The 9,490-nt window shown below is 32.5% G+C and overlaps 1 protein-coding gene across 1 annotated transcript; it reads right to left on the reverse strand.

The window, feature by feature from the left end:
* Positions 1-5,530: 5,530 nt before the first annotated feature.
* Positions 5,531-7,837, reverse strand: LOC111499297 (eukaryotic translation initiation factor 5B). The gene is made up of 5 exons (XM_023150856.1): positions 7,764-7,837; positions 7,633-7,678; positions 6,807-7,465; positions 6,504-6,654; positions 5,531-5,837 (listed from the first exon to the last, which is right to left on the reverse strand). Exons 1-5 carry the CDS (start codon positions 7,767-7,769, stop codon positions 5,824-5,826), a joined length of 876 nt encoding a protein of 291 aa, XP_023006624.1. The 5' UTR covers positions 7,770-7,837; the 3' UTR covers positions 5,531-5,823.
* Between the last annotated feature and the right edge of the window lie 1,653 nt (positions 7,838-9,490).

A 9,490-nucleotide genomic window follows, 5' to 3' on the forward strand; every position in this document is an offset into this window, starting at 1 on the left:
AATAATAATTAAAGAATGAAAGAATTCATTGTTCAAGTATAAAATGTCAATAGCAAGTTGGATGAGACTTTCTTCTATGCATTATCAATAATTTTTTATTTATCAGAAAAAGAAAAATAATAATTTTTCAAGGTTTGATTTTTTTGCAACAATTTGAAAATAATAATATGATACAATTTTTTGGAAATATTAATACCCATTTTTTATATTTAAAAATAGTGAAAATACTATATGATATTAACATAAGTCAAATGATTTAATTTATTAAATTATTCATTTTGATATAAGAAAAAGTAATTTACAAGATGATAAATTGTATTTAATAAATGTATAATGTTTGTTCATAAACCATCTATTTTATTATTTTCAAACATTTAATTAAAATTTAAAAAACTTACTTTTACTTAATTTAATTTTTAAGAATAAATAATAAAAAAGTAATAAAAAAGAGATTAAATAAAAATAAAATAAATATACGTATCACAATTATGTGTATAATATCGTAAGCAAAAATATAATTTTTAAAATTGATAATAAATTCGGATTGGTTGTAGGGGTGTTTCTTAAATGGGCCACGTAAATAAACACACATGGACTTCATTCTTGGGCCGATTCCAACAGAGATCCATTAAGTTTACTTACCTTAATATGTTTAATCCAACAGTTCTAGTTCTATGTTTTTATTAGCCAATCATCACTTAGGTTTTGTAATAAAACAAAAAGGAACCTATTCATAGTGTCAAGATTCATCAGGGTATCGAAGATTGAAGACCTTGAAGGAATGGACTGGTTCTCCATCATCACTACTCCAAATCCTACTCTTACTCACCTGGTCCATAGCATCGCAACGTTTTTGAGAATATTCGAGGAACTACGAAGATCGAACCAAAGTTTGCAAATCTAACCAATGTTGCTAGAGCTGTGAAGCAATTGTTTAAGAATTTCAAGAATTTGCTCTAGTGGAAGAATCAACCTCATTTGGTCGTTAGAGCACTTTGAATTTTGGTGTTTCAATAGCTTACTGTTAAAAAATTGATTCTATTTTACGCTCTTGTGATTCTACAACAAAGTTCAAGGATTGGTAGGTTTTGAGGTTTATCAAGTTGAAGCTATCCCGAAATACTAGGGTTGATCTAGTCTGACACTATCTAGAAATGAAGTGGAAGATCAAGGATCTATAGGTTCAAGGTTGATCCAATTGATGCTATCTAAAAATGGAATAGAAGCTAAAAAAACTATAGGCTTTAGGGTTGATCTAGTTGATACAGTCTAGAAACACATTGGATGCTAAAAGATTGGTAGGCTCTAAGATTGATGCAGTTGACGCTGTCCAGAAACGCATTTGAAGCTCAAGGATCGGCAAGCTCTAAGGCTTATCCAGTTGACATTGTCTAGAAAACATAGTGGAAGCTCAAGGATCGGTAAGCTCTAGGGTTGATCTAGTTAACGTTCTCTAGAAACGCAATGGAAGCTCACGGATCGATAGGCTCTCGGGTTGATCCTGTTAATGTTGTCAAAAAATACAGTGGAAGCTCAAGGATTGATAGGCTCCAAAAATGCAATGGAAGCTCAATGATTGGTAGGCTCCAAGGTTGATCAAGTTTAACACTATCGTGTGGAATTTCAAGGATTAATAGGCTCTAAGGTTGATCATGTTGACATTGTCCAAAAATGTAGTAGAAGCTCAAGGATTAGTAGGCTTTAGAATTGATCAGGTTGATATTGTCTAGAAATGCAAGCTCAAGGTTGAGTAGGTTATAAGGTTGATCTAGTTAAAAGTGTCTAGAAATGCAATGAGAGCTCAAGGATCCGAAGGTTTTAGGTGATTCAATTACAATTAACGTTGTCAAACAGCATAGAAGAAGCTCAATGATCAATAGGCTTCAAGGTTGATCGAGTTGACACAACCCATAAATGCAGTGGAAGCTCAAGGATCAGTAGGTTTTAGGTTGATTCAACTAATGTTGCCAAAAAAATGCAGAAGCTCAACGATCAATAGGCTTCATTGTTGATCGAGTTGACACTGCCCATAAATGCAATGGAAGCTCAAGGATCGATAGACTCTAGGCGGGTTAATCCAGTTGACGATCTCCAGAAACGCAATGGATGCTTAAGGATTAGTAGGCTCTAGGGTTGATCCTATTGACACTATTCAGAAACGTAGTGAAAACTCAAGGATCATAAACATAGTAGAAACTTAAGGACCGGTAGGTTCTATGGCTGATCTAATTGACACTTTCCAGAATCATGGCGTTCAATATTGTTAAGGGAAGAGAATGTTGGATTTATTGAAAGCGCTATTGAATATATATGAAAAACTATTGAACATGACAATTAGAAAAAAAATGACCCAAAAATTGAACGATGATTTTACAAATGTATCACGAGTATTAGATTGGGTAGAACAATTCAATTAGTCCAATAAAAAAATAACTTTGAGAGTTGAACCCAAACTCCTTGAGTTAGGGAAGATTCTTATCCATCAATAAAGCAAAAAGATTTAAGTGTTTTAAGAAGAGTACACACGAGAGAGGCCCAACGCATGTGGAAATGCTCCAAGTAGAGTGAGCACGACACGTAACGTCCGTAGAAGTGTTTAAATAAATGAACACATGTAAAAACCAGTGTTCTAGGGCATATGGCTGGACATAAGATACATGATGATTGAAGTGCGAAGACTAAAAAAGTGTTAATGTGTTAATGCAATGTTTGTCACAGGAAGGTTATCAAGTTGAGAAGTTGGCTGGAGTGTAGTGAAAGGGTTGTGTTGAAAGCTTGTAGACTTTGTTTCAATAAGGGATGTGACCATGAAGGGAAAATGTTGTCAATTGTGTCCCCAATGAAAGTTATCGATGACATTGATTAGTTTAAGTGAGAGAGAATATCATAGTCATATCACAGATTGTGACCTCTATATGCAAACAGACAAGGCAACGACACATAAGTGTCACCTAATTGACCAAATGAGAGTTGAGACAAGACAAGTACTATATAGTCCGATCTATCATCTAAAGACAAAACACATTAGAAGACGATACCACTTCACTCACAAGTCAATAGAAGGAGGTGATATCTGTTTTGAGAATATAGAAAGTCCATCTCAGAGATAAAATATGTCAATGTTGGGAACCTGAAGTTATGCAAATTTTTGGTCGGTCCTTTGTAGCTTCTGCAAATGTTACGGCGTAGTGAAGATATTGATGATAAGAAGAATCCTTTAAAAATGATTTTTTTTTTAGGAAATAGTTCTAATATGTTGCGGTCTAAGTAAAAAAATTGTTAGGACGTAGATTCTTGATGTTTACTTATGGGTTAAATTAACTTAGGAGTTAAAAGAAAACTTTAAAGTAATTTGAGAAAATAGTTTCTAAGAAAAATCTTAGTTAATCTCTAAATAAATCTTAATTATTTTGGAGATTTCTATAGAGTGTCTCCACACATATTTCCCCTTATATCTTCTATTTTGTTCTTTATGTTTTTAATTTAAATTGAGTATCTGAGTTTTGCTATCTTAAAGTTGGTTCTTATGTATAATTATGAATCAAATGAAAATAGGTAGAACTTTCTAATCAAGACAAGATTGAATGTGTAGTACTTCTCTATACACAACCCACACACATACACATAGGCCCACTAGGAGGGCTCGTATACGTGTCCCTTAGGCTTGACATGCTCATGTTGTTGGAAGCATGGAGGGAAAGGAGCACACATAATATCATGGCGTATATAATATCGTGGAGTACGTTAATTATAATCGAGAAGTATCATAAAGCTCTAATCATAACCAAGAAGTATCTTAATTCATGTGACATATAACATGCATGAGGTCCCATAGTTTCAAATCATGGTATATATTTATAATGCAAACCATACCTCCATTCTTTTTATGATGTAATGTTCCTATGAGACATGTATACACATACTAAACATATCTCATATGCATAGTATGAAAATGCTAACATAATATATGTGGCATGACTTATGGAGGTTCATGCATCATATAACTTTCATATCATATCATAACATAAATCGTCATATAACATAACACACATAATACACCAAAACATCATAAAATATGATACTTATAGGACCACAAAGTACTTGTCGTTCATACATGATACAAGTCATCCAACCAAGCCTGTTGCATCTAATAGTAGAACCACTTGCTTAGTTGGTCTTAGCCGAAATTACTACTTTTTCTTCATGCTAGCTTAAAGATGCTCCTTCAAATCTAATTCTACTTGAGGAGTCCCACAATAATGATTTAGAATTCTACTATGGAAATTTGTTCATCTAATTATATAAAATAATATAAACTTAGCTGCAAATAATTTATATGGTCAAAACAATAGCTATATTGACTTCAAATGTCTAAAAAAATTTAGAAATGAATCCCAATGGATCGAAATTGGTAGGGAATGGTCTAAAAATATCAAACCTAAGCTAGACTAGTCGAGAGGTAGGCTTGGTGCCTTTAGAACATGATTTCTATGATTGACTCCGAATTGCCAAAGTGGGATGAAATGGAACAGTTTCACAAATCAAGGACCTCTCTTATACATTAGAGTCCAACTCCTTTATGAATTTGATGGATGTGGGACAATTTTTTTTTTTTTGTTTGTTTGTTGCTCGTTTATTATAGTTTTACACCTTAATGTTGCTAAAATTTTGATTAACCTCAAGAAACTAGTCTCGAGGTCGAGATTTAAATCTCGCCTAAACACCTTAAAAATCTAGTAAATCTATGTGACATCCAAAGATGACTAAGAAATTTAAATCTCGCCTAAACACCTTAAAAATCTAGTAAATCTATGTGACATCTAAAGATGACTAAGAAAGCTTCACATACCTAGTAGCAATGTGAATTGAATTACTAGACTTCTGCCTCCTATCTCCTCTGCTACGCGATTAATGCTGTAAACAACCTAGGTCAAATCTTTAGTGTCTAGCCTAGCTATAAGAGCACATGATCAGTACCGTCGGCCAAGCATAGGACAGAAGTGCCTTTATCAGGTGGAAATGGATAGAAGTCCCTAAACTCAAAGCTACAATCATATCCAATTTGATTCGTTTAAAGAGGGACATTGAACCACACAAACATAGTAACTGGCAAGCACACATGATAGCTTCTTCAGACTTGTGACTCTAATGGATTGTGGAAGGGTTTGTCAATTAACCTTCCATACCTAATGTTTAGACCAATAAATATCATACTAATCGAACCAATTTTATGAGGTAGTGCCTCAACCCAATATATATACATATACCAACCCAACATATGGAACCTCATAGATTCCTACAAGCCGTTTTTAAATAGGGTTTGTGTAAAAGAATATAAATAAAGTTTAAGCATATTTGAACCTCTGTAACGTCATTTTAATATTATTTGAAAGACTCGTATTCCTACTTTTATTCTAAAGACCAACTTCTTTTACAACTAATACGAGACTATATTCGTATCTCGAATTAGATCATATGAATTGTGTTATACAAGAACAAATGAAAAAGTGAAAATAAATAATGAACAATATTTTGATTGGAGATGAATAATTTAACCAACAAATGAAACGCCAAGAACGGACCGACAAACCACACTTCCATGACTTGTATGCTAAGCCAAAACAACATCAAAATAGCTTACAGAACAGAATGAAGTAGTCTTAATTAAACTTCATATACAACAAGATCTAATGAACAAAATTACTAATAATAATCATAATAATAACAAGAATAAACATTGTTTTTGATAATTACCATAAGATAATTAAGCATAACTCTAAGCAATCAGAGCCATATTTAGAAGACACCCATTAATTAAATCCATCAGGCAACTGCATCTGCACATGGAAAACACACCAAATCCAAGCACTGATCAGAGAAACAAGATATTATAATTCAAAACAGAGAATTTTGATGGAGTAAATAAATAATTGAAGTGTCCCCACTAATTGCAGTGTGTGGATTAGACGTCTGATAACCCCACAAGATTGCTGGGATTTCATATGTTCATCTAATAAGCAAGAATTGTATGATAGGAAAAGATTTGCGACCAATTTCTTTGACCCCTTCTCTCTTGGATTTTACTTCTCGGCTGTTGACTGTGAAATGGATTCAATTTCTGTACCAGTGCAACATTAGCTTTTTCATTCGGGTTTCTCTTCTAAATTTTTAAAACGCATTTATTAGGAAGAAGTTTCTACACGCTTATCAAGAATATTTCGTTCTCCTCCTTAATTGATGTGGCATCTCACAATTAAGTATCACAAAGAAAATAATACTCTTTGGTTAGGTTATTGGATTAGGGTTTGGTAATGTTCTTCTTTCTTGTTTTATGTTTCGTGTTTCAAGTTATTTGGAAATATAAGCATTAGTAACTGTTACTCGCTTTTGCTTCTTATTATTATGAAACGTTTTCGAACTTATATTCAAATTACTTCGAAACAAAAAGAAAAATTAGGGTTTTAGTGTTTAATATAGGAATAAGAGAAGAGTGTATAATTTACCTTGAATTGGAAGAAGAGAGAGGGCTTCAAAGCCTTCAAATCCTTCATGGTTGGGTGTTCCTATTTGGTGAGTTTGGTCAGATGATGATGCTTTGTTGATCTTGTCTTCAATCTCTGGGTGGATCTTCCTCTTCAGCATCCTTCTCATCAACTGCGTACACGTGGCATCATAACACGTCATCATGCATGATTTGTACTTCGGATTTGCTTTTGATTTGGTCTTTTTCTTTAAAGATTATGTTTTGGTGGCTGTCTCAAAAAATCATTAAAATCCACGAAAAAAAAAAAAACAACATTACTCACTCGTTGAAGATTCTTAATGGGATGTGAATCCTCCTTAACTCGAGGGATAAGCTTCTTGGCAAAGGAGAGGCCACTCTTAGTTCTAACATCACCTGTTTTTTTTTGAAGCACTTTTTCATTCTCAAGTGCTTTCGCCACATCTCCAGCATCCGCCAAGAACAAGTCCGCCAGTGTTATTCTCCTTTCCACTTTCTTCTTCTCCTCATCCTCCTCCATCTCCATAATCTCATTGTATTTTGATTCCATATTCATATTCAGCTCATAAGCTCCAATGATCAAATCACCACCTTTCTCCCCATTTACATCCTTTGATTTGTGTCCAAATGTTGTGAACATCAAAGGGTTTAGCTCTTCATCGTCCACAAAATCGATACTATCGTTGTCTTCCTCATGAACGAACGATTTCTCTTCCTCTTCTTCTTCTTCTTCCTCTTCCTCTTCCTCTTCCTCATTGTCTTCGCTCTTGAGCACGAGATACTCCATTTGCTTGTTCGATGGTTTCAATGATTCGAACCCGAATGTACCAATGGTGAGAATGCCATCTCTCCAGTCATGAAGGGCTTCCACATCAAGATCTACTTGCTTCAACAATGCTTGCCTGTCCACTTCATTAATGGTTGCGGTTTCGGTCTTCTTCGTCGCATTTTGAGTATAACCCTCTAGAAAAAAATAACAATCTTAAAAGTTAGATGGATCGATCTCGCACCTCGGCAATAGTTGAACTCGTTGGAACAATTCAAAATTGAAATATTTGTACTTATAAAAAGTTAATTTTTTTCGATCTCTATGAAAAAATGAAGTAAAATGAGACGTTTGAGAGAGAAACCCTTGAGAGCGGTGTGATGAAAAGTCTTGTGCACCCAGTTGAAGATCTGAAGTAAGAAAGAAAGTGGTGAATAAATGAATAAAGAGAGTATGAAGAAAATGGAAAGAGTAGGGTTAGAGGGACGTAAAGACCTTCATTTTGGTTGAAAGATTGTGAGTTAGAAAGGAGAAAGAATGAAAGGAAATGGGTTTATGGGGGAAGGGGGAGGAGAGAGTAAAAGGCATTAGGGGGCCAAAAGGAAGGGGGCATAAGGAGAGGACATGTGTGGGGGAGAAGTGGGTCCAAAGAAGAAGCCATGTTTGTAGGGTGTATGGCATGTTTGACCAGCCACCATGTTGCCCTCTTTCTGGCCTCTTCGATCTCCCCAAATTCTTCGAATCATTTCTTCATCTCTCTATCAATTCATCTATCAATATACATCATTTATCTATACATATCTCTTTCTCTTAGCTTATAATTTTGTACCGCCACCTCAAATTCCATTTTAAAGTATACCTAGAGTTATAACCGTAACTCTGTGAGATCTCACATCCGTTGAGGAGGAGAACAACCCATTTTTTTTGTAAGAGTGTGGAGACTTCTCTCTAACAGACTCATTTTAAAATAATGAGACTGACATCGACACGTAATGGGTTGAAGCAGACAATATCTATTAGCGGTGGGCTTGGTCTGTTACAAATGATATTAGAGATAGACACTGAGCAGTGTGCTAGTGAGGATGTTGGACCGTAAAGGGGTGGATTGTGAGATCCGTAGTTGGTTGGAGAGGGAAACAAAACATTTCTTATAAGAATGTGGTGATAATCTCTCCCTAATTGACGCGTTTTAAAATCGTGAGACTGACAGCAATATGTAACGGTTAAAGCAGATAATATTTGTTAGTGGTAGTCCGTGATTAAAGTGTATATTTTTCTTGAGATAGAAAGTCCGATCCCCACCTAACATTTACTTAACTAAACAAATGTATATCTTAAGAAGGAAAATGAATTTATTGATAGCACTTCAAGGCATACATTTTATATACTCTTGAGGAAAAGCTATAGAAAAAAAAAAAAAAAAAAAAAAAAAAAAAAAAAAAAAAAAAAAAAAAAAAAAAAAAAAAAAAAAAAAAAAAAAAAAAAAAAAAAAAAAAAAAAAAAAAAAAAAAAAAAAAAAAAAAAAAAAAAAAAAAAAAAAAAAAAAAAAAAAAAAAAAAAAAAAAAAAAAAAAAAAAAAAAAAAAAAAAAAAAAAAAAAAAAAAAAAAAAAAAAAAAAAAAAAAAAAAAAAAAAAAAAAAAAAAAAAAAAAAAAAAAAAAAAAAAAAAAAAAAAAAAAAAAAAAAAAAAAAAAAAAAAAAAAAAAAAAAAAAAAAAAAAAAAAAAAAAAAAAAAAAAAAAAAAAAAAAAAAAAAAAAAAAAAAAAAAAAAAAAAAAAAAAAAAAAAAAAAAAAAAAAAAAAAAAAAAAAAAAAAAAAAAAAAAAAAAAAAAAAAAAAAAAAAAAAAAAAAAAAAAAAAAAAAAAAAAAAAAAAAAAAAAAAAAAAAAAAAAAAAAAAAAAAAAAAAAAAAAAAAAAAAAAAAAAAAAAAAAAAAAAAAAAAAAAAAAAAAAAAAAAAAAAAAAAAAAAAAAAAAAAAAAAAAAAACAGACTCACAATCCAATTTTACGATATCGAGTCACAACGAAAAATGCGATAAAATTTTCCTCAATATAAAAGCAAGTCGATCAGTTCTCTTGATTGTCACGAACCCTTCGAGGTCTAGAAGTTGTCCCCCCTGTCGATTGAACAATTCTATTCCCTTCATGGCGTTACAAATATAGTGGATGAGGTAATTGAGCTTGGGAGATACAACCTCGTCATAAATCATGGGGCAATATGATG

This window comes from Cucurbita maxima, unplaced genomic scaffold (assembly GCF_002738345.1).
Source record: "Cucurbita maxima cultivar Rimu unplaced genomic scaffold, Cmax_1.0 Cma_Scf00026, whole genome shotgun sequence".
Classification (NCBI taxonomy): domain Eukaryota; kingdom Viridiplantae; phylum Streptophyta; class Magnoliopsida; order Cucurbitales; family Cucurbitaceae; genus Cucurbita; species Cucurbita maxima.

What these genes read in the sequence shown, in the direction of transcription:
- LOC111499297 (XM_023150856.1), bottom strand. An exon ending in TCATCACACCGCTCTCAAGG is followed by an intron (nt 7,466 to 7,632) that starts GTTTCTCTCTCA and finishes ATTTTTTTCTAG; the next exon opens with AGGGTTATACTCAAAATGCG. An exon ending in CCATTAAGAATCTTCAACGA is followed by an intron (nt 6,655 to 6,806) that starts GTGAGTAATGTT and finishes ACGTGTACGCAG; the next exon opens with TTGATGAGAAGGATGCTGAA.